Below are 23,727 nucleotides of genomic sequence, written 5' to 3'. Positions count from 1 at the left end.
CAGAAGCAAAGGGAGGGAGTGTGCAACACCTGAGCCCAGGCACTTCAGTGTGTGCCTGGTCCTTTCTCCATGCAGACAGTGCCAGGGACAGGGTGGACGTGGGTGGGTGCAGGGGTGCCTTCTCCATCTCCTGCAGAGCCGGGTGCAGGTCTGTGCAGCTGGCTAGGTGGTTGATGTCGGGAGAATTTCACAAAGGATGCCTGTCCCTCTGATTGACAGGACTTAAACCATGAGTCTGCTATCTCTCTAGAGAGCCTTCTTGTGGTGGAGGTTGGAGGACAGACCCAAAGAGGCCTGCCTGGAGCAGCAGGGAGAGAGTTTTGCTCCACCCTCTGGGCTGTGGCTTGGAGGCCTCTCTGATCTGGCAGAGGCAGAAGAGGTGAAGCTGCAAGCATCGGTTGCCTCCTGCTGACAGGTCCCTGGGCACCCCATGAAGGGAGAGCGTGACATGGTCCTGCTTTTCCTGGCAGCACTGGTGGGACTGGCAGACTTTGGTGAGACGTGACTTTCAGGCTAGGGAGAACGAGGCAAGAGTTTGCGCAGTTGGTGGTGGAAGTGGGGAGACGTGAGTCCTGTTTCCCTGGGGGATCAGGGAGTGTTTCTGTAGGCAGAGCAGGGGCTGCAGGTGGGTACAGCAAATAACGTGGGAGATGTCATGAGTAATGGGCATCAGAGGAGGAATAAGGCCTCACCTTAAATTTGCAGGTACTGAACATTCTTGAATGTGCTGCTAATAAACATAAAGCCTGAAAGAGGGTAGGCGCTAGGGGATGGAGCGATGCGTTGTATAGGAGCTTCTCTCCTGGACATATTAGATAAAATGCTACTAATCTCTGTCAGGATGGTCATAAACCTTGGGGAACAAGGAAGGCTAACTCAATGCAAGAGCTGAAATGCCATACAAGGACAGGGCAAGGGCAGAGGATGTGGTGTGTCATATGGAGGAACTGTTCTAGCAAGAAGATAGCAAGAAGATATGGTCAGAGGTGGGAGAGGAACAGCTCATGTCCTCTGCTGCTGAAGGAGAGACCAGCAGTTAACATGGATCAGAGGCAGATATGGATAGAACCCCTGGACTGAAAAACCAGTGAGTATTGCTGAAAAGCAGGATGATCTGGGGGGTGAGTAGTGGCAAGAACCTGCAGAAAGAAGTGTGCAGGGGCAAACAGCTCACAGTTTCCGAGGCTAGGAAAAGTGAGCTGCAAAGTGGGGACAGTGAGCAAGCTGATGAAGTGATAGAGGGACAGGTAGACAAGCAAGCAAAGCCGAAAGCCCTGTCTGGATTTACAGGTCATGCCCAAAAGGACTCTGTGCTGCAGTTTCCAGCAGAAATGACCATCCAGGCAGGGGAGAGCACAGCTCTGCACTGCAATTTCTCCACCAGCTCTGCCAATCCCTCCATCTACTGGTACCAGCAGCGCCAGTCCCAGTCCCCTCAGAGGCTGCTGTGGGTGTACAAGTACAGAGCTCGTATAGATTCAGGGAGATTCTCCTCTGAACTGACTGCGGAGACCTCCCAGGTGCTTCTGAATGTGCGGGATGCCGAGCTCCAGGACAGCGCTGCCTATTTCTGTGCACTGAGCCCACACTGGTGCCCACAGCTTGCAGCACTGCACAGAAAGGTGGGGGGGTGCTCTGAGGAGCAGTTCCCTCCCTGCCACTGCTTGCATGTAGCTCTGAGCTCAGCCTGCCCAGCAGCAGCACCTGGGAACTGTGGTGAGGCTGGGCTTCTGCCTCCCCAGCCTGTGCCGCTGTGAAGCATATGCCAGCATGACTTTGACAGCTGCATCTAGATCCAGGGTCTTTGATGATGAAAAGAGTCCAAGAAACCTGACTTGGGGCAGGGTCATTGGAGGCTGCACCATCAACAAGCCAAGCCAGGCTTGTAAATGCCCTCTGCTTAAAATGGCTGGTACACTGGAGTGAGTGTTCAGGGCAAGTAACCTATCAGCTCGTCGTCCTGTTCCCTTTCCCTGTGCCTCTGCTGATGGCCATAGCTGGAGAACGAAGCTAGTGGTAGGAGGCACAACTGCTCTTATGGTTTTGCCATTTGGCCATAGTAGCCCAAGAAGGGAAGAGCCCTTCCTTGCCCTGCATCTGGGCGTCAGCAAGTGAAAAAGACCCATCAGCCAGGCGCTGGACAAGAGTCTCTGTTCAAACCCTTCCCACACTCATCCACTGCCAGAGAGTGGTCCCACCCTTTTTCATGTCTCTTCTTCTTCTCAGGGAAATCACCAGGCCTCAGCTGGGAAGGAAGCCCTATGTCCCTGAGTCCATGCTGGTTTCTCTGCCCAACAGCTAGCAATCACTTCTCAGTGAACTTGTTTCCACCCATAGGCAACAGGAATGGTTCTGGGGACCTATTCTCAGGCAATCCCACCCCAGCACTGCATGTGGAAGCTCAGCTGGAGGGTGCTGGCTTTCCAGCTGGATCCCACCCTATGAAGTGCAGACTGTTGCTCATGAAGTATCATCCAGTTCACCTGAGAAAGCCTAAGGTACTTGGTTGTTGACCTACTGCTGTTCCAGAATGGCCTGCCTCTTGCAAGTGACATGGGTCTGCTCTGCCAGCCCTGTTGGAGGCTTTGCATGCCCCTATTCATCTCAGAGGGCATTATCTCAGACAGCGTTGATGAGGAATGGACATCAGCCCTCAGTGTCCTGCACTCCACTGCGTCTAGGGTGCCTTGGACATTTCAGGTCCTGCTTTTGGTTGCTCTCCAGGGCTGCAGAGGGCTTCAACAATCCAGAGACACAATTCTTCCCCTAAAGCAACATCATCCCTAAGCAGGATTGACAAGCAGTGATGGCTACCTGAGGACAGATCCAGGCTCAGGCTCTTTCTCCAGCCTCAGTGGGCTGTCCCAAGGGTTTCCCAAATGCCACTGAGAAAGAGAGCACAGCTGAGAAGGGTGGGCATCAGCCTGTCCTTGGGTACTGGTGCCTGGGCCTGGCTGCAGGTCTAAGAGCCAAGTGGCCAAGGACAGGTGGATACGGGAGGTTGGTGAGTTGCCTCCAGAAGCACCATTGCTTCCAGAAGGGAGGAGAAGACGTTCAGTCCACACTCCATCATCTCCCTTGGAGAGCTCTACACTCAGATGAATTCAATCCCACACTGTTCATAAAGGTACATCTGCCATGTTGATGCCTCCTCCTTATGAAGTGGTCGCATGGACTGCCTTCACTGTCAGTGTGCAGAACGAAGAGCTTTGAGAACGTGATTCATCAGTTGTGAAATAAAAATCACAGGAAGGGGAAAAGTAAGAGCCCTTTGGAAGTGCTATATGTCCTGCCAATAAGGGCAAGGAGAGACTTGCGACCCAGCCAGCCTTTCACAGCTCTGCAGTTTGGGGACTTTGCCAATCACATTGAAGTGTTTCCACAGCAAAGCCCAAAATGGGTGGAATGATGGACTGCTAAAAACTGAGGTGGAGTTTTAGATGTGTAAATGTCCAGACTCGTCTAGCATGAAGCATAGCAATTTGCATATTTTTAATTACAATTTTAAAAGTATATTCGGATACTGGATAGAGGGAAGGAAGGAGAGTGTACTTTTTGTGGACTGTCTTATCCTAGGAATAATGGTAGAGATCCCAGATGATACCAAATTTTGTCTTGAACCAGAGCATGATTCTGTGAAACAGCCACAAGAATGGGGCATAGATGCATCCAGAAAATGTCAGACTAAACGGAGTAATACAAGCCCATTTCCTAAGGCAATGAGCCAGCTGCTGGGACTTCTTTAGGGGATTCAGACGGATCCCTGACAAAATGGAGCAGCTGGCAAACTGGAATACAAACCTGTGGGAGGACCACTCCTCCAGAGTTCTGCTGGAGAACTGTTTCTGGATGGGGTTTGTGACCCTTTCCAAGCGCTGGTCTTCGGAGCACTGTGAGGCATGCTGAGTTTACCCAGGAGTGAACAGAGGGAGGTGGGAGCATTAGAATCGAGGCTCAGCCCAGCCTAAGATGGCTGTAAGATGAGTGAGATGAGCTCCCTGGGAAACTGGTGGCTTCTCACTACCTGTGATGCCCAGGTGCGCTTCCACTTTGGTGAGGAACTTCTGCAGGGTAGAAGTCGTGGGAGGAAGAGGATGAATCTGTTTTCTCCCACTGAGGCCCTTTGAAAAGCCACTTCACTTTTTCTGGAAAGCCCACCCCAGAGCTTGCCTCACTTCTTTGTTCCTGAGTGTGTAAATGAAGGGGTTCAACAAAGGACTTACAACTGTATGAAAAGTAATCACAAATTTGTTCAGATCCGGGGGGTTCTCGGCTGATGGCTTGACATACAGGATCATGGTGGAGTCATACCAGATTGTGACGACACCAAGACAGGCAGAGTAAATGAAAAAGTCCTTTTTCTGGCCATGGGCTGACTGGATTCTCAGCATGGAAGAGGTGATGTACACATAGGCGACCAGCGTGACCACACAGGAGGCCACAACAATTATGGAGACAAGGAAGGTCATTAGCTCCACGGGCCACGTGTCACTGCAGGAGAGGGCAAGGCAGGAATCTATATCACAGCGGAAATGACTGATGGCATCTGGCTCACAGAACATCATCCTGGATGTCAGAAAGGCCAGCAGCAAGATGGCCAGAATGCCTCCCAGCCAGGAGCTGAGCGCTAGCCGAGCAGAGAGGACACTGTTCATGAGGGAGCTGCATCTCAAGGGGTAGCATATGGCTAAGTAGCAGTCATAGGCCATGACAGACAGGAGAAAACATTCAGTGGAGCCTAGGGAGAGAAGAAAGAATGACTGGAGGATGCAGACACTGAAGGCGGTGTTCTGGCTAGTCCCCAGCATGACTCGTATGGCTTTGGGAACAACACCTGTAGTGTACCAGATCTCCAGAAAGGAGAGATTACAGAGGAAGAAGTACATTGGGGTACATAGGTTGCTGTTCATCCACCGCAGGGCTAGGATGCATGTGTTGCTTATTACTGTCAAGGAGTGCATCAGTGCAAATACCACCACAAGGGAGACCTGAGAATTCCACATGCCTGGGAAGCCAAGAAGATCGAATTCTTCCACACCTGTCCCATTTGCAGTGTGCCCCCAAGTGTTGAAGTCCATCTGCAAAGACAGGAATGTTTCTGTGAGAATTTGCATGCCTGTGCTGGTCCTTCAGATACTACTAGTAGTGAAGCAAAGCCATCATCCCTGCAAAAGTAGGTGGTCCAGAGCATGGGAAAACAGCATCTACCCTAAGTTGAAATTGTCAGGGAAATCCTTCGCTGCAGAAACACCTTTGGACAACTCGAACTGACCCTGAAGGTCAGGCCTACACCATCAAATGAACCTGGAGAAGTATTTATTGGATCAAGCGCAGGCATCTCCTTTAGGACACGGTGAAGGCAATTGATTCCCTGAGATGAAAATCCCATTTAGGGAACTGTGGATGGCAGGCTGAGGGTCTCCAGCTATGTGAAAGGTCGTTGCAGAGGAAGGGAATAACATACCTGCACTCTTCAAGGCAGGCAATACTGAGTTCCCATCTCAGCAAATGAGACTGAGGGAACAGAAAGCTGTCATGACAATGTGGCACTGGAATAGATTTTTCTCACCTCTTCAGCTGATCACAGGGGTTTCCAGCTGAGATGTAGAATGCTGTGGCAGCAGCACAGGGCAGCAGGTTAGCATGACAGTCATTACCCCAGGACTCATGGTCTTGTGTAGTTGCTTTCTTCCAAGTCTCAGCACAGGAAGCTTTTGCAAATACCTCCATTTCCTACACTGATGTCTGCTTCTCAGCATTGGTACTGGGGGTAAGATTGACCTCTTTGTAATTTTGCCATCTCAGAGTCAGGGGAAGGACTTCCACTGACCAAGTTGAAAGATGTATCTCAGCTCCTCAGCTTAGCCGGCTTCTCTGGGCAGAGAAAAGGCACTTGGGAGAGAGACATGGCTCACCTTGCCTCATATACATGGCTAAAAGCCCTCTAGAAGTGCCAGGTTGTCTCTGAGGACTGAGGCAGGAGCCTAGCAAGCGGCTTAGATGAATGTTGGACATCTCAATTTGGGCAGAGATATCCATGCCTCCGTGGCTGAAGGCAAAATTCTCTGAGCTGAATCCCCACCAAGGTAGTTCTGCTGAGAAACCAGCTGAACCGAGGGGTTTCACCTGTGCCCTCCCTGCAGACAAGGGAGGATTCCTGATCAGTTCTCTAGGGGACAATGAATCTCATCCTCAGGTGGGTATCTGAGACAGGTGGAGCTGAACCACCACCTGAAGGATCCCTTTCTCTCCTTTCTTCCTCCTTAGGAATTTACATACCAGAAACCTCATGTGGCTGAAGGGCAGAGAAATCCCCCTTAATGTGGCTCTCCTTAAACGTGCAAGGCATTGGAAGTCTATGCTAGAGGTCTTGGGCAGGCTTCATTCACCAGCTCAGCCAATGGAAATGATCAAAATGACAACTCCTCAAGCACCATCCTCCAGATGAAGCCATGGTCCCCTTGGCTGAGGGAGAACATTGGAAAGATGTTGGTTTATTGGAGGAGCTCTGGATGCAGCGATGTCAGGAGAAGTGTGGATGAACAGCTCTCACCTTGCCAACACACTTCAAGCTGTACACTATTGCCTGACGTTGTTTCCTCTCCATCTACCTAGCAGGTATTGACAGCTTGGGCTCCCAAATTTCTTTCCCCCTCACAGCCACCACTGTACTTCCACAAAGGGGAGCCTTGTGTGCACACACACAGAGTGTAAAGTCTCTCCAGTTTAGCTCCACGTAGTGAGAGCATACATCAGACAGTCACCAGCATCGTTAGCTTAAGAACATCCCCACACCCACCTCATTAACACACTGAAGCTCAAACTGGCCACACCTAGGAGACAGGTTTCTGTTTTCCCTCTATGTGCCACAGGGAGTTTGATCTCTGGGGGATCTCATGGGCTTGTCAGAGGTGGATAATGCTCTCTCTTCACACAGGCCAATTAAAGAACAGCAACAGGGTTCTCTGAAGTGTGGCCAGTTGCTGGCACGCAGGAGGTGTCAGTGATAGTCATGTCCCAAGAGACTGGAAATGTCAAATATTTGGTGCTGAATACTAACGTGGTCTTGACACCTCCAAGGTGGGAGATACCTAAAGGCAACTATGGACATTTGAATACAGAGAGAGTAAGGTAAGGGATTCACCTACCTCATTTCTGAGCCTCTAACTGCAGTTAAGGCCTAAGTCTTCATTGAAGTGAAGATCTGAGTAAAGATCTAAGCACAAAGTCAGACAAGAGATGGGTAGGGGGGAATTGATCTCCCTTGCCTCGAGAGCAGGTGTCTCCAGGTGAGCTACTCATCTTTGCTCCATTGATCATGAGTGGAGAGAAATAGGCACTGCCGAGCCTCAGTTCACCCTGTCTCATACAGATCAGGCTATTCATGCCTCACAAGCACCTATTTTTCTTCTGTTGACACTCAAGATAGACTAGACAGCCAGCTTAGGCAACACACACACAAACAGTCACAAGTCTCAACCTCTAGGCATCTAGAGTTAGTTGAGAAGACTCACACCCAAAGAGAGGCTGTCTGCACTGTCCAGGGTGTTGGACTTGACAGAGTCATCTTCTGCAAGTCCTGCATCCAAGTCTTCCATGTGGTCAAGGGGAGATGTGATCTGCACTTTGTGTGAGGGGGAGATGCAGCTAACGAGAGTAATGTACCCAGCTTGAGCCCATTCGCCCCCACAAAAGCTTTCTCCCACCTATCCATCTGTCCTCAAGTACCTTGGACATGGATATGGGGTTTAGCCATGGGATGGAGGTGCTTGGAAGGCTAAGTAGATGGGGGCTTATTGCTCATTGAGGATGGGACCTGGTGACTAACGATAGGGAAAAGACTGAAGTACTCAATGCCTATTTCTCCACAGTTTTTACTGGTATGGCTTCTCCTCAGGCCTACCACATCCCTGAGCCTCCCTGCAGACTCTCTGGGAATGAAGCAGCACCCACAGCAGGAGAAGAAAGAACTAAGGAGCTCTTACTACCATTTGGACATGCACAAGTTCATGGGACCACTTGGGATGCATCCGAGGGTGATCAAGGAGCTGACTGGACAGTCTCTGCTCAGTCCCTGGAAGTAAGGTGGAGCAAATACTCTCAGAAGCCATTCCTAAACTCCTGAAAGGCAAGAAGGGTATTGGGAGCAGCTCACATGGGTTTACTGAGGGCAGACTATGCCTGACCAATCTCATTGCTTTCTATGAGGAGGTCACTGGCAGCGTGGGGAAGGGGAGGGGCACTGGCTGGGGTGTACCTTGACTTTGGCAAGACCTTTGACATACCCTCATGGATGGACACCCATGCACACTTACATGCACACAGAGGTATGCACACTCACAGCATGCACACACACATAAAAACGTGTGCTCTTGGGGAATTTGTATTGTACCCCTTGAGGCAAATTAAACACATGCTTTTGCTTAGATATGAAAAAAACCCAAACCCACCAAATGATCACTGTATTGGACAGAGTGCTGCCACCCTAAGCAGTTCTACAAGGAGTCTGCAAAGATGCGTCACAAGCCATTCCTTGTGTACACTGGCACCACCACCAATCCTGTGAGCGGTTGCATGGGGCACCTCAGCCTGGCACTGGGTCAGTCCCCCAGCACCAGCTCTGCTGCCCAAAGGTGGCCACTAAGCATTCACATTCCAGGATTGCTACAAGACAAAGCTGTGGCTGTTTCTTATCTCATCACCAAGGGAAACTGCACTGCCTTACAGGGAGCTCTTCTGTCTCTGGCATTCCTGCTGCCAGCCACTTCAACCCCTTCTGCATTTGGGCCTTCTTGCCCTCCGTGCCACATCATTCCTTGGTCACAGATTACCACTGCTGAGCAGTTACAATCTGAATTTCCCCGTCAGTCCACACACAAAGTCACACACACAACCATACACGTGAGCTTACAGGCACCCACAGAGCAACCTATACGTGTGCACTTCTAAAGAGGTGTGTACAAACATGTTTCCAAAGGAGCCCACGTGCATACCAAAATGCACAGCCACTCCCCATACCAACACGCACGCACAGATATTCAGACATGCTTACACGTATGCCTGCTCCTGCACGCATGCGTTTGCATACAGACGTACATGCATGCTGCTCTACACAGATGTACACACACAAAAGCACACATGTACCCGCACCTGTGCCCACACAATTACGTATATGCAGACCAGTCACACACATTCATGCTCTCCTGCATGAAGGCACGTGCGTGTGTTAAAACACATACACACTCGTGGACACAATTGCCCAAACACACACACACATGGAGAACATTTGTGCACTCTCATGCTTGTATGTGTGTTACCACAAGTACACAAATGTAAGTGCAAATGCACACATGAGCACAGCCAGAAGAACATGTATGTGAGCACCATCATACATACACACCAGCGAGAACCAGGACTCCCGACACCAGCTCTCAGCCCCTCTAGATGACTCTAGGCAAGTCCTTCAGACCCTACAGTGAAGGCAACAAATCAATCACTGGACAGCCCCATCCACTTTCCTGAGCTCAAGAGTTTGGCAGTGGTTCAGTCAGCTGTTTTCTCACTGTAAGACAGAGAGAAACCACAGCAGAGTCGAAGCTGTCATGGCCTTTCCAGACATTGAGCCTCTCCACATCTCAAGTCTGTGTGTGAAGAGCAATATAAAAACCAGTGGACATCCCCATTGCTGCAGCCCCCCAAAGAATTCCCATATTACAAGGAAAAGAAAACAAATCCTCCACGGCTAGAAGCTCCCACCTGACCTTGGTGATCTCCTCAAGGGTCTGGGACCAGCCCCTGCCCTTGCAAAGGCAGCGGTGCCACAGTGACACACTCATGTGGCAGCAGAAGGGTGTGTGTCTGGGACAAGGCAGACTCCCCTCTGGCTACAGACACTCAGGCTGGCACATCAGAAGTGATGTAGTAGTGAACCTGTCTCTAGACTCACTTTAAGGTAAATACCCTCTCTTCCAAAGGCAGAGAAATGCAAAAGCAACCTTAAATTACAGAGCAGCGGAAAAACCGGTTTGGCTACCCTGTGAATGTTCATGGGTTCTTTTTCTTTTTCCCCAGTTTGAATTGATGTGCTGGCCTTGTTTCTTCCTGTCTTTTGCATGCAGGTGCAGGTGGTGTAGTTGCCTGTAGTGAGAGGGAGCTGCCTGCAGCCTCCCCTGTTAACCTTGAGCTGGCTGAGTTTATCCTGCAGCCAAGATATGCAAAAGAGTTTCTGCACAAAATAATAATACAAGAGTCATGACAGTGTATTTGCTTTGCCTGGCAAGGTTTCGGTACTGAAGGGGCTGCAGGGATGGCTTCTGTGAGAAGATGCCAGAAGCTTCTCCCATGTCAGAAAGAGCCAGTAACAGCCACCTCCAAGATGGACCTGCTGCTGGCCAAACCTGAGCCCATCAGCAACATTGGTAGCACATCTGTGATAATATATTTAAGAAAGGGTAAAAAGCAGTGTGCAGCAGCCAGGAGAGAAGAGTGAGAAAAGTGACAGCAACAACTCTGCAGACACCAAGGTCAGTGAAGAAGGAGGGGGAGGAGGTGCTGCAGGAGCCACAGCAGAGATACCCCTGCAGCCCTGGAGAAGACAATGGTGACACAGCTTGTCCCCTGGCAACCCATGGAGGACCACGATGGAGCAGATATCCACTCTGCAGCCCGCAGAGAACCTTGTAGCAAAGCAGGTGGAGATGGCCTGAAGGAAGTTGCAGCCTGTGGAGAACCCCCACTGGAGCAGGCTCCTGGTAGAAACTGTGGCCCATGGAGAGGAGCCCACACAGGAGCAGGTTTTCTAGCAGGACTTGTGGCCCCACGGGGGACCCACGCTGGAGAAGTCCGTTCCTGAAGGACTGCAGCCCATGGATAGGACCCATGCTGGAGCAGTTCATGAAGAACGGCAGCCCACGGGAAGGCCCCATGTTGGAGAAGTTTGTGAAGGACTGTGTCTTGTGGGTGGGACCCCAGCCTGGAGCAGGGGAAGGGCATGAGGAGGAAGGAGAGGCAGAGATGAAGCAGTATGAACTGACTGCAACCCCCATTCCTGAGTGCGGTTTGTGGGGAGGAAGTAGAAGAGTTAGGGGGGAAGTTGAGCCTGGCCAGAAGGGAGGGGTGGGGGCAATTTGTTTCTAGTTTTGTTTCATTTTTCGCTATCCTACTCTCTTGCAGTTAATTGGCAATACATTAAATTAATTTCCCCAAGTCGAGTCTGGTTTTCCCATGACAGCAATTGGTAAGTAATCTCCCTGTCCTTATCTTGACCCACAAGCCTTTCATCGTATTTTTCTTCCCCTGTCCTCTTGATGGAGGCGAGTGATAGAGCGGCTTGGTGGGCACCTGGCAGCCAGCCAAGGTCAATCTGCCTCAGACAGATAAGGCAAAGAGAGGAAGCATAGAATAGCAGTGATGTTATGGCTGGAAGTAGCAGAGATGTCCTGTCCCCCTTGTCCCATGCCCTGTAAAACAGCGGTGGCACAGAGATCACTAAACAGCCCAGTTCCTTGTGTGGTGTAGAAGACAAGGAGGAGCTCTGGTGTGGCTGGAGGGCAGGGGCATCCAGCACTTCATGCTCGAGGCTGCATGGCATGCGGTGAGGGGCAGCAGTCATGTGAGGCTCCATCCACATAATGGTTCTGCATGAGATAAAAGAAAGGAATGATTTTCACGGACAACTTGGAAGTGGGGGTGTCTCCTCTAGTACCCTGAACACAGCCATTAGCTCTGCATGCTGACTGCTGTCCGCACCCATCTTGCTGAGCTGGATGAAAGCTTGCAGCCTTCCACCACCTCCCTCCCTTCACATATCTGCCTGATCTAGGTCTGTGAACTAGGCACAGTGTGGCTGCTCAGGGCTGGGATGTTTGTGCGGTGGGCCTTTCTGAGCCCAGGCAGTGCTTAACAGCTCCAGGGGAGGGTTGGTCGTGTCCATCAGTCCTATTTGAGCTGGATTTTCCTGCACTGATTTGGTGGGGACATGGCTTTGCCTGCATGGAAAGATACCATTCCCATTTTGCAGTGCTGGATTGTTGTGCTTTCTGTGGACTCGTTTCCCAGCTGTGTCCACAACGTTTCCCCAGGGCCTCCTCTCATCCTGCTGGGTAGGTGCAGTCAGCAGCATAAGGGGCCAGCTCACATCCTGGGGACAGGCTGCACTTCTCCTAGAGCTGGGCCACAGTCCCCTGGGAAGGCAGAGGGCTGTGCCCGTACCCCTGAGGCAGCACAGCAAATGCACATCAGCGGCCTCTGGCTGCTCTGGCAGGGTGAGCTATGGGGAGCAACCGCAGCCCCAGGGGGACGGCCGTGCCCAAAAGCCAGTAACCTACAGTGCTACACCAGGACCCAGCCGCTTGCTTTACAGGCCAGACAGGGTTCTGGAAAGGCAAATGCATCTGCTGGACAACCCCAGCTTCTAACAATGTTTTTCTAGTTGCAGAGGTGACAGCATGCCCCGGGGCAGCCAGTCCTGCTCTGAGGGTACAGTCCTGGAGGGAGGGGTCCTCAAAATATAGGGGGGCACCATCCTTCCCACTGTGAGCTGAGTAGATATGGAAAGAATATTTTCCCCCACTGGATATTAAAAGTCTTTCCTGCTGACAGATCATGGCTTGTGATATGTATCGGGGCACTCTTGGAGCCCACCCCAAGCTGTAAGTAGTAGGTTCCCTGTGGGCTGCAAGGTTAGAAAGCCTTTTCCAGATAATTCTTCCGCCCCTCCCTCACCCCGATTTTGTTAACATTCAACACTTGATTCTTGCGGTAATGGGGCAGATTTCCATGAATTAGGGTTACTTCTGCCCTGGTATCTAGCAGAGCCACAACCTGTTGGTTGTTATTCTGGCTCCACAGTGTTACAAGCAGAACACAAGGGCTCTGTTCATTCCTCCCCACGCTTGTCCCTATCCCTGTCCCTGTCCCTTTCCCCATGCTGATGAGGGAACGTCCCTAAACTGGGCTTGTTTGCAGGGAAGGGGAGATGCCAGCCTGTGTGCCCCATGCCCACACCCCACCATTTCCTGCCCAGACCCCTTTGAGCTGCTGCGCCTGCATCTCATGTGGGGCTGCTGCTTCAGCTCCAAACATCCTCATGTCCCCTTCAAGCATGGTAGTAACAACAAACGCAGCATTAGTGTTCCTTCTCTTTTCCTTGCCCTACCCTCTGTTTCCTGAAACAAGCTCCTAGTTCAGGTGGGCTGGGACCTTCACCTAATTCCTCCTCACTTTCCCAATTCACCAAGAAAACCATTGAGGACAGGTCTCTTGTGACTGTTTCACTCTCCCCTTCTCTGTGCTGATTGCCCTCAGCTCTCACATGCTTAGCTCTACTTTCCAGCCTCAATGCATACAGCAGCACGGGTGACTATTCCCTGCTGGCCCCATCCATGCATGCTGGCCATGGCCCCTAGACTGAGTGGTGGAGGGGAGAGGAAGGTGGAGTAGCAGCTATGGGCCATCCCAAGGGCTGTTCCCTTCTCTAGCCCTCTTCCCATTCCCCAAAGCAAATCAACTTTTGGAACCCAACACCACCCCCTGTCACCCCAGTGCAGCTCCAACCATAGCAAGAGGAACACTCTTCCTCAAGAGACCATGTGGCTGCTGACCCCTGAGGGCCTCCTGCCTTTCTGGATGTTTGTGGGCAGAGACACAGCAGGGCAAGGCCTGATCGTCACAGGCAGCAGAGCAGCCAGGGATGGCTTCCTCAGCTCCATGAGAGAGTGCCCAAAAGAGGATCCACTGCAGGGTGTGGAGCCTCTCATTCCTCTGTGGATGGAGAAGGGTCTCCTTGTGCCCTCACCTCCCCCATCCACACCAGAGCAACACCCTTCTGCTTTGGCCGCTTGGCGAGTGTCCACAGGGGGAAGGACCACAGGGAGGCAAGGCTTGAATGCAGCAGAGCTTTAATGAGTCAAAAGAGGGCAACGAGTTCACTCCAAGCAGAGGACAGAAGTGCAGGGAGTGCTGGGGGCAGCCGAGAGTCTGGAGTCCTTGGTCTTGGGGAAGTTCCTGCATCATGCCTGCCCCGTGGAGGGAGAGGAGATAGATGGTCCCTACCAGGTTGGTGTTGGGGAGATGGTGTGGGCAAGGGGATAGGCAGCAACAAAGAAAAGGGAAAGAAAGGCAAAACCATTCAGGTATACTGAAAACAGCATCCAAAAGACTGATCCTCTGCCCAGCACCATGTTCTGAGTTCCTCAAGGTGTTACCCTGGGGCTTTTCCAGCATCTTTATCTGGAGACGGGGCACCTGCTGCCTAGTAGCGTCTGGAAATGCCAGAGAGGTCACAGCACCCAGAGTTGATGGGCACTCCATCACAGCTGAGGATCCTGCCAACAGCAGCGGAGGTGGAGGAGCCCACAACGGTGTTCTGCGGGAAGGAGCTGAGGATGGGGCCGGGCAGGGTCACCACCACAGCAGAGGGCTCAATGGCGACAGTGGAGTTCTGGCACTGCCTGACACAGGGCTCATTGCAGCTGTTGGCCAGCGGGGTCGGGCCACAGGGCCGGCATGGCAGGCACTGGTTGTAGCAGGACATGTCGTGGGGCTGAAGGTGCACCTGGGAGAGAAGCAGGGAGGAAGTAGAGCACAAGGGTGACTGAGGAGCAGCCTGGTTACCCTGTCACAAAGGAGCCAAGGCCAATAATGAGTGGGGAGCTGGAGGCTCGGCCAGAAGACACGCAGTCTTCATTGCCCTACAAAGAACTGCCTGACCCAGGGAGGCTCTCTCCTAATTCCTAAACCAAAACGCCCCTCGACCATGTCCCAGCCTCTCTCTAAGCAGTCCTTCTCCCTGCTTCCCCCTCTCAGGACAAGAAGATCCAAACCCCAGCACAGGCCAGAGCCAGTATCAACTGAGAGGTCCATCGAGGAGAGATCTCACTTTGGAAGAGAAGGAGAAGGGGCTTCAGACTCACCTGGTTCCCAAGGAGAAGGAGGCAAGAGCAGTGGATGAGAGAGCAGGGACTTGGGCTGCCTTTTATACCTGCCCTTCATTGCTGCAGGACCAGAGGCACCCTTTGCAGAGGTAACAATTTTCTGACAAGCTCATCTTCAATGCAAACCATCGCAGCTAATGATATGGGCTGTGCTTTGGTTTCCTGCACTGCTGCCTTTTCATTTCCAGATTTGTTCCATGCCCATTCCCCAATGAAGGCTTCTTCTGAGCAGTGGGATGAAAGGCCCAGGATTTCTCAGGCAGGAATGCAGCAGTGCAGGCAGAAGACACAGCTCAAGTGCTGGACAGGTCCAGAGCAGGCAAGTGACATCAGCCTGGCTCACCCTGTTGGGGCTGCTTGAAGTGTCATTCTCAGGAAGGAGCTCCAGCAATGCTCAGCTGGATGTCATGGGCTCCCGTGCATGAGGACGTGCCGTGTCCTGGTCTTTCCTTCCCTCCTCAGCTCACCCTGATGGTCCCTTGTTCCTGCCTCCCCAGGGGTGTGCGTTGTGCTCCTAGGTTTTGACCCCCTCCTGCCTAACACTGCCCAGTCCCCAGGGGTCCTCAGCAGGGTCCATGGTTCGTGGTGTTCCTGTGTGTGTGTTCTTGTCTTGCGTGTACTTGTAAGCAACCAGGTTTGTCTGGGTGCACGTGGGAACACATATATGTGTATAATCCCAAGCTGGTATGCATGAGCCCATGTCTGTGTGTCCTTGTGTGTCCCTCATCACGAGGGAATATGCTGCTCATGGCAGGGACACTCTCCACTGCTCTCTCCATGAGCGCCACAGAGCAGCAGGTTCCCAGGGTCAGGAGGAGCCTGAGTGCAGCTGAGTGGTGATGGCACCAGACTGCTAGAGAACTGTCCAGGGAAGAGGCACTGAAATGCAGCCACTGTCTCCTGAGCCCTCCTTTCCCTGCCTCTCCAAAGCTCACGCTCCGCTGCTGCTGATTTCAGGCCCCAACAAGGATGGTTTCACACCAGTTTTGATCCACAGTTTAATTCAGTGTAAACAATATTGGGAATACCTCAGCATGGCTGGCAGTCCTCCCTGCCTGCCTCTCCAGGCCAGGACACAGCAGCTCTGCCCAGCGCAAGAGAGTTCAAAAGGATGGGGATTGCTTTCTAGGGAAGGAGAAAGGCTGAGGAATCCTGCCGACCTTGCGCTGGCCATCCCTTAGTGGATCTGCTTCCAGTGCAGGGTCAGTGGTGTCTGGAGCGGTGCACGACCCCTCTCATGTCAAGGCCAAATGTACTTCATCGGCCTGGTGCTATGTCAGGCAGGGACTGAGACCTTGGATCAAACAGGTACTGAATGAAAGCAACACAGAGCGTGATATCACTGTGCTGTGAGTGGAAGGACAGACCCTGTGGCCTGCACAGGAAAGGCAAAGAACTGGTGACTGCTTTGGACTTCAGCCCACAAGGACCTTCCTGCCCCACACTGGAATCTCGGTCTGAGTGCCCAGCAACTGCCCCTGGGAGGGAAGGGGCATTGGATTCGAGACCGCATCCCCCAAAGCCAGCTGCTGTCCCACAGGGGTGTCCCGAACAGACCCTCTTTCTGACAAGGGCTGTGCACAGTGGGTAAATTTTCTAAGCCCATCTCCCTGCCTGAATGGTTGTCAGCCTGAGGTCAGGACCATCTTGGACTCAGTGCAGTCAAGGGCTTTCCCCCTTCCCTTTACTGACCTCGGTGAGATCAGCGCCAGGCAGCTCTGCTGGGAGAGCTCAGCCAGGGCTGATTCCCCTCTTCGTGGGTCTGCTTTTGAGCTGAGGCTCTACTCCATCTGAGAGCCAACCTCATTGCTTCCTCGTGAGGTAACAGGCACCGTGGAAAAAGGGAAGGGCAGGGGAGGTGTGTACCTAGAGTTTAGCAAGACCTTTGAGAGCCTCTCCTGTAATTCCTTGATGACCAAATTGGAGACGAATGGGTTCAGTTAGAGGATGACAAGGTGGGTGGAAAAATGGCTGTACTGCCAGGCTCAGAGAGTTGTGACCATGGTGCAAAGCCCAGCTGGCCAACACTTATTAGTGGGGTGTAGTATTCAGGATCAGTAGTAGGACCAATACTCTTAATGTAGTCAGGAATGTCATGAGTGGGAACTCCCAGCAAGTCTGTGGATAACACCCAGCAGGGGGAATGGGTCGTAACTCTCAGAAATGGCTTCTGTTTAGAGGACCTGGACAGGCTGGAGAAATGGGCTGACTGGAACTTCATGAAAGCCAGAAAGAGCAAGGGCAAAATTTTGCATCTGAGGGAGAAACCAGCCTAGGCAGTCATGCAGGCTGGCAGCTGGTTGCCTAGGAAGCAGATCCATAGAAAAGGATGTGGGGTTTTAGGAGAGACCCAGCTGAACATGAGACAGCAGCGTGCCTTTGCAGCAAACAGGACCAAGTGCATCCTGAGCTGTGTCAGCCAAAGTGTTGCCGGCAGGTCCAGGAAGGTGACCCTGCCCCTCTGGCCCTTGAGAGACCACAGCTGGAGTACTGCAGCCAGATTGGGGCTCCCTGGTCCAAGAAGGATATTGACATACTGAAGCGAGCCCAACAAAGGCCACCAAGTCGATTAGGGGGCTGACAAACATGACATGTGAGGAGAGGCTGGGAGAACTGAGCCTGCTCCTCTTGGAGAAGACATGTCTCAGGGGAGACCTTCTTGCTTTCTACAACTACTTGCTGAGAGGAGACAGAGAAGATGGACCTGGTCTCTGGAAGTGCCCAGGAGATAGAACATGGGGAGTTCTGATTAAGCAATAGGCTAGAAGAAATAATGAGAAAAGGAACGTCTTTCACAGGCAGGTTGTGCAATCTCCATCCTGGGAGGTGTTCAAGGCTGGACAGAATGTGACCTTGAGCAACCTGATCTAATGGGATCTGTTCCAAGCAGAGGGGTGATCCATATGACCTCTGCAGGTCCCTTCTGACCTGCGTTCTGACTCAGTGATTCCCCCTCTCCCCTGCCCTGAACCCTGCACTCCCATGGGCACAGGTGTCCTCACAGCCCCTTGGCCACAGCACAACTTTTAGGCATTGTGCCGGGAGTGCAGAGAGGCAGCTGAAGGGAGGGAGGCTCTCAGCCTCCTCCCTGCCATCCGCAGGAAATCAGTGGCTGCTGTCGGCAGCCCCTGAGCTCGGAGACAGCTCTGGGAAGCTGGTCCATCTCCTGGGTCAGGGCCCTGCTGCCGTGCCAGGCTGCCGCTGGCGCTGCGCAGGCTGCTTCTTGCTGGGGAGGTGTCCTTGCTGGAGGAGCGGGAGAGGGCATTTCCCAGGAGACGAAGCGGTGCCCGTGCAGAGCCCCTGCGCCCTCTCAGCCCGGGCGGCGCCGGCGCAGGGCTCAGCCCCGGGGCGGAGCTGGCGGAGGCGGCGGAGAGGAGGCGCCGCGGCCGGAGCAGAGAGCCGGGGCTGGCGGGGGGCAGCGAGGCGCGGGCGGCGGAGCGGCGGGATGCGGCGGTGCCGGGGCGCGGGGCTGGCGGCGCTGGCCGCGGTGCTCCTGGGTGCGCGGGGCTGGCGGGGGTGGACGGGGGCGGGGGCTGTGCCCGGGCTGTTCCGCGGGGAGCCCAGCGCCGAGCCTTCCCTCTCCTTCTTCAGCGTGTCTTTCCCCCTCCCTGCCTCTCTGCCATCCCTCGTCCCCCTTCCAAACCCTCCGAGTCCTCGCTTCCTATCCTCCCTATTTTGCCATCAGCTCTGGTGGCACAAGCCTGCTTGCATGTACGCCTGCCTTTCCATGCACCTACTCTTTCCCCTGTGCATTCGGCAGTTCTTACTGCCCTGACTATAGCCCTCCGCCCTTCACTCTAACAACCCATCTCCCCGTCTGCTCCTCCTCTCTTCATCCAGCCATCCACGCACCCAGCTTTTGACCCATCTCTCCACGCATCTAGCATCCTTAAGCCCTCTTCCCACCCTGAGACCCCTCTCTCATCTCTCCGTTTCCTTCATGTCTGTAGGCACGAGGTTGCTTTCCTGCACCACACCGTTATTGCATACATCCTCTCATCCCCCTGTGCATTCAGCATTTATTCTTCTTCTGAATTCAACCCTTCATCCTTCGCTGCAACACACCCAACTCTCCTGTCTCCTCTCCCTCTCGCCGTCCATCCATCCATCCATCCATCCCTCCATCCATGCACCTGACTTTCATTGTAACTCTGCATGCATCAATTTCACGTTCCCTCCCAGACTTCTCCCCTTGCTCCACACACCTGCCCCAGGACCACTCTCCATCCTTGTTGATGGGCACACATCACCATCCGTTCCAGTCCAGTTTTGTCTCACTGCCACTGTTCCTGACTGTTTCTCTGGGAAAAGAGCCACCAGAGCTGAGTGATCTTTGGTGATCTTTGGTCTTTCCTTCTCCTTTCTCGGCAGTGGCTGTGGTCAGAGCCCAGGTGCAGCAGGAGGTGTCGGCAGAGACCACCGAGGGCACCGGCATCAGCATCAACTGCTCACACCCCAACATACAGACCGGCGACTACATCCTCTGGTACCGCCAGCTCCCGGGCCGAGGCCCCGCATTCCTCGTGAGCACTTTTAAAGAGTCCAAAGAGCTGCCGGACCCGCCGGGGCGGCTGTCGGTGGCGGCAGACCGCCGGTCCAGCGCCCTGTGGCTCGCCCGGCCCCGGCGCGGGGACGCGGCGGTGTATTACTGCGCCCTGAGAGACACGGGGAGAGGAGCCGGGGCTGCGGCCGGGCACGAACCGCCGCGGGCGGGGCCGGGCCTGTGGGGCGGGGGCGGGGGGACAGCCCCGGGCGGGCCCGCCAGGGGGCGCTGCCGCTCCGCCCGCCGGCGCCGCCTCGCCCCGCCCGGCCCCGCCCGGCCCCGCCCAGCCCCGCCCGGCCTCGGGCCCCGGGGCGGTTCCCCCGCCCGCCCCGCCCGGCACCGGCACCGGCACCCCCGCCCTCCCACGGGACGCAGACAGACATCCCCCGCGACAGCGGGGAGTAATCGCGACCGGAGCGGTGGCGGTGGCCGGCGGTGCCCGGGAAGGAGCGATTGCAGCCGCCGGCCCCGCTGGCTCCCGGCGAGGAGCAGCGCCTTTCTGCTGTGCCCAGGGAGGCGGGCAGCAGAGATCCTCCTGCCCACGGGCAGCCCTCGGTCCTGCCGCAGGGACCGGCCACTGCTGACGCGGGACATACAGGGCCTCTTCTCGGGCGTCTGACTTTCCCCGCTGGGATAGCCAAGGGAGCCCTGAGCAGGTGTTCCCTTCTGCTCTGTAACCACAGGGACTCCCCTGCGAAGCTGCTAATGTGAAACTTAACTTAGAAAAGAACGCCCAGAAGGGGTTCCGCATTTTGTTACTTTCTAAAAGCTCGAGTAGACAATTGAAAACAGAGTCCTCCCTCTACAGGCTTTCAGGGAGCGTTCAAAATGTTCCTGCTAGCATTACAAAGTCATCCCACAGTCAGGAGTTCAAGTTCCACAGGGACAGAAGGGGCTGTCAAGGTCCCAGGCACCTTCAAGCGCTTCCCACAGTGGCTCAGTGTTGAGACTATGAGCTTGTTTCAGAGGATCCAGAACCTTTGGAGTTGAGGCCGAGGAGACAGAGTAAAAGCATGGACTGGACATGCTGACCACAGCCTCAAGGGAGACAGACAGGTTCCTACTTGATGAGTGAATCAGAAAGAGATTTGCTGAGCTGCCCTAAGGGGCTGGAGGGCTGAGGTGAGTGGGAGCTGGCAGGAGGCCTCTGGGAAGAGACTGTGGGCTCCAGCCCGTCCCCAGAGTACTCTGTGCAGCTTGAGTAGCAGACAGAGCTGTTCAAAGCCCGTGGTCAGAGGCTTCTGAGGCACAGAGAGACACAGATCAGCCCTGCTCCCCGTCCCAGCCGGACTTTGTGTTTCCAGGGAACTACTGGCATGTGGTCAAACAAGGCAGAGCAGCAGGCATAGGCCAGGCCAGCACATGGATGAGACACATGTTCACATGGGATCGTCTCCTCTCATCCCTGTCTCCATCTGTCTTCCCATGCTTGCTGCAGGCCAAACTGCCTTGACTCTTCCCTTCCCCTGCCTCTGCTGCTTTTTCTAAGCATCCCATGTCTTGCACAATCCAGAGAAACTTTTCCACTGCATCCCATAAGGATTCTGATCCCATTGTATGCAGAAACACGCCTGAGTTTATAAGATGATCCTGTCTTCTCGCCCTTCTGGGAGGTGTCATCTGCAGACAAGGAGTCGATAGCAATATCTGAAAGGATGGGGAGAAGATATTTGTAAAGAGGGTTGTGTGCCCTCTTGCCTAAAAATTGTGTGTTTCACTCTGGGTGGGATATTTACAGCTGGAGCTATTTCCAGAGACATTTTGAATGGAGAGAAACGCTCTGTGAGTAGAGGGAGTAAGACTTCTGCTTCCAAGTACCTTTGGCTGTTGCTGGTTCTACGTCCTTTCAGATACTACCGAGGGACAAAGAGCATATTGGGGAGTTGCAAAGGGACATGTCTCCATCTCCATGAGAGGTGGGTGCAGGCCCCTGTCTCCGGCTGGCCACTGGATGGCAGGAGCAGTTCACCATGGACCCACCTTCCTTGCTGGCTGCTGCTTGGGCTGGCTGTGATCTCGATGCTGAACAACTTAGCTTTGTCCCATGCAAATCTGCAACACAGTAAGGGTTGCAGTTTGGGGTCTTTCCTTGGGCTGAGCATTTTAACAACTTCAGTTTCTCACCCTACAGAGCCTCCTCGTGGCAGAGGTGTGGAGTCCCAAGCACGCCTGACTCAGAAGACTCTCTTCTTCATTCCCTTCCATCGGCTATTTACACACACTGCCAAGATCCCCCCGGAGCCTTCTCTTCCCCAGGCTGAGCACTGCCAGCCCTTTCAGCCTGTCCTCATAGGAAAGATGCTCCTGTCCCTGCACCATTTTGCTGAGCTTGCTCCAACATCTTTCTTGCACTGGGGAGCCCAGGACAGGACCCAGCACTCCAGAGGTGGCCTCGCCAGGGCTGAGTAGAGAGGAAGGGTCAGGTCCCTTGTCCTGCTGGCGATGCTCTTCCTACTGCAGCCCAGGATGCTGTTGGCCTTCCTTGCCATGAGGGTGCATTGCCACAGCAGACTCAGGAAGACGCCTGAGCTGCTGAAACTGAGCAGGACTCAGCAGTGAGTATTCAGGAGAAGTATCCTAGCTGCTTGCCCAGCTCTTGCTTTTCCCTCAGCAACCATTAGTGTTGGAGAAGGGGGCTCTTGGTAGGAGACATGACTGCTCGTGTGGTTTAACCTCCTAGCCAAAGAAGCCCAAGGAGGGAAAATGTCTTCCTAGCCCTGCATCTGGGGACCAGCAAAAGCCTCAACATGTGAGCAAGACCCATCAGCCAGGCACTGGGCAAGATTCTCTGTTCAACCCCTTGAGATGTCCCTCTGCTTTTCACATCTCTCCTCCAGCTCTGGGGACTCACCAGTGCTTGGCTGGGGGCAGACCCCGTGTCCTTGAGTCCCTGTGGATTCTCTGCCCAACAGAAAACTGCTGGAGGCTGCATTTCGGGGGTGTGCATTTCTGGGATCTAGTTTGTCCCTCTGTGCACATGTCTCTTGTTATGCTAAGTCTGTTTTGGAAAGCAAAGAGCTGTCCCTGGAGATGATCTGTGGTGGAAGCTGACAAAAGCAGCCATGGTAGCAGGCCAACATGGTCTAATTAAAGGATTGATGTCAGCTCGGCAGGCCCTGGCATCAGGGCCTTTTGCTGTGAGGCCTTCTGAGGTGACAAAGAAAGCTCAGTCTCTGCCCCTGGAGAAAAATGTCTCTGTGAGGTACTGGAAGGTGGATGAGAAGCCCCATTCCCACCTGGATGGGAAAGAAAGCTGTGGTTTGGATCCTACCTGGAGGTTGAGTTCAGGTCTGTCCTCATCCGCAGCTATACTCAAACTTCTCTGGGGGTGGATTCAGGATCTTGCAGGAAATGCAGGACATCTTGGGAGGGCAAACAAGAAATATGCTGGAATACAGGGCCACAAACTAACTCCTTCCAGAATGGCATTTCAAGTGAGCTGAGTGCTTTTTCACACCCACCTTACATCTGAAACCGCTTGCTCCTTTGTCCAATCTTTCCCTTTTCCTTCATGTTTGTAACTTCTCAGGCATCCTGAAAAGTGCATCCCGTGGCTTAACATTGCTGCAGGTGTTGCAGGGAGACACTTCAAAGACTGATCTCAACATGGGATTTTCCCCCAGAGCCTTCACTCAAGAGGCCCGATTTTCTCTGGGGACAGGAGCCTTTCAGCTCCCTGAGGACCTCGCACACCTGAGGAACTTCACCAGAGGATACTGTCAGGGCATGTGGAAGGTGAGAGCTGCTGGTTCACTAAGGCTGTCAGCTCAAGCCCCTTTTTCCTTTCAAAGGGAAGAACAAGTAAAAGGGAAAGTGATAAACAAAGCACACAATGACAGCGATCTCTCAGTAAGTGATAAGGGAGACCAGAGCTCTTCAGCCGCTAATTGATGGGTCATTAGGAAACTGCAGGCGTGGCTCTGCAGTGGGTCATCCTGAGTTTATAACGATTATGGATGTTTGAGGGGGGTCCTGCAGGATTAGGCTACGCTTATTAAGGAATGCTTAGGAGAGGGGTCAGATGTGGGGGGAAAGAGAGTGCTGGAGAGGTGTGAGAAGAGGCAGAAGGGAGGAGGAAGGATAAAAGGAGGTACCTGCACCTAAGCAGGGGCTTGTCAGTGCACTTGCTGGGATGAGCCCTGTGCCTGCTCAGTAAAGCCAGAAACTGGAGGGACCGCATTGCACATGTATATCTGAGAGGTGAAAGGCCCAGTGACTGGAGGGACCTCAGTGTGTTTCTCCTTTTAATTT

At 53.5% G+C, this 23,727-nt stretch overlaps 2 protein-coding genes and 1 gene segment (V, D, J or C); 1 reads left to right on the top strand and 2 right to left on the bottom strand.

Moving 5' to 3' along the window:
• Positions 1-148: 148 nt before the first annotated feature.
• LOC128141229 (T cell receptor alpha variable 12-1-like) lies at positions 149-1,757 on the top strand. The segment is given in 2 exon segments: positions 149-494; positions 1,291-1,757. Coding segments are annotated over 2 exon segments (531 nt in total).
• Positions 1,758-4,136: 2,379 nt separating this feature from the next.
• LOC128140716 (olfactory receptor 6F1-like) lies at positions 4,137-6,479 on the bottom strand. Its single transcript, XM_052784927.1, is given in 2 exon segments — positions 4,137-5,078; positions 6,390-6,479. Coding segments are annotated over 2 exon segments (1,032 nt in total).
• Positions 6,480-14,039: 7,560 nt separating this feature from the next.
• LOC128140732 (feather keratin Cos2-3-like) lies at positions 14,040-19,186 on the bottom strand. The gene is made up of 2 exons (XM_052784935.1): positions 19,139-19,186; positions 14,040-14,554 (listed from the first exon to the last, which is right to left on the bottom strand). The coding sequence occupies exons 1-2, from the start codon at positions 19,184-19,186 to the stop codon at positions 14,252-14,254; spliced, it is 351 nt and encodes a 116-aa protein (XP_052640895.1). The 3' UTR covers positions 14,040-14,251.
• Between the last annotated feature and the right edge of the window lie 4,541 nt (positions 19,187-23,727).

This window comes from Harpia harpyja, chromosome 4, assembly GCF_026419915.1.
Source record: "Harpia harpyja isolate bHarHar1 chromosome 4, bHarHar1 primary haplotype, whole genome shotgun sequence".
Classification (NCBI taxonomy): Eukaryota; Metazoa; Chordata; class Aves; order Accipitriformes; family Accipitridae; genus Harpia; species Harpia harpyja.
The sequence above is the reverse complement of the archived record's forward strand: the minus strand, read 5'-3'. Positions and strand labels throughout refer to the sequence as shown.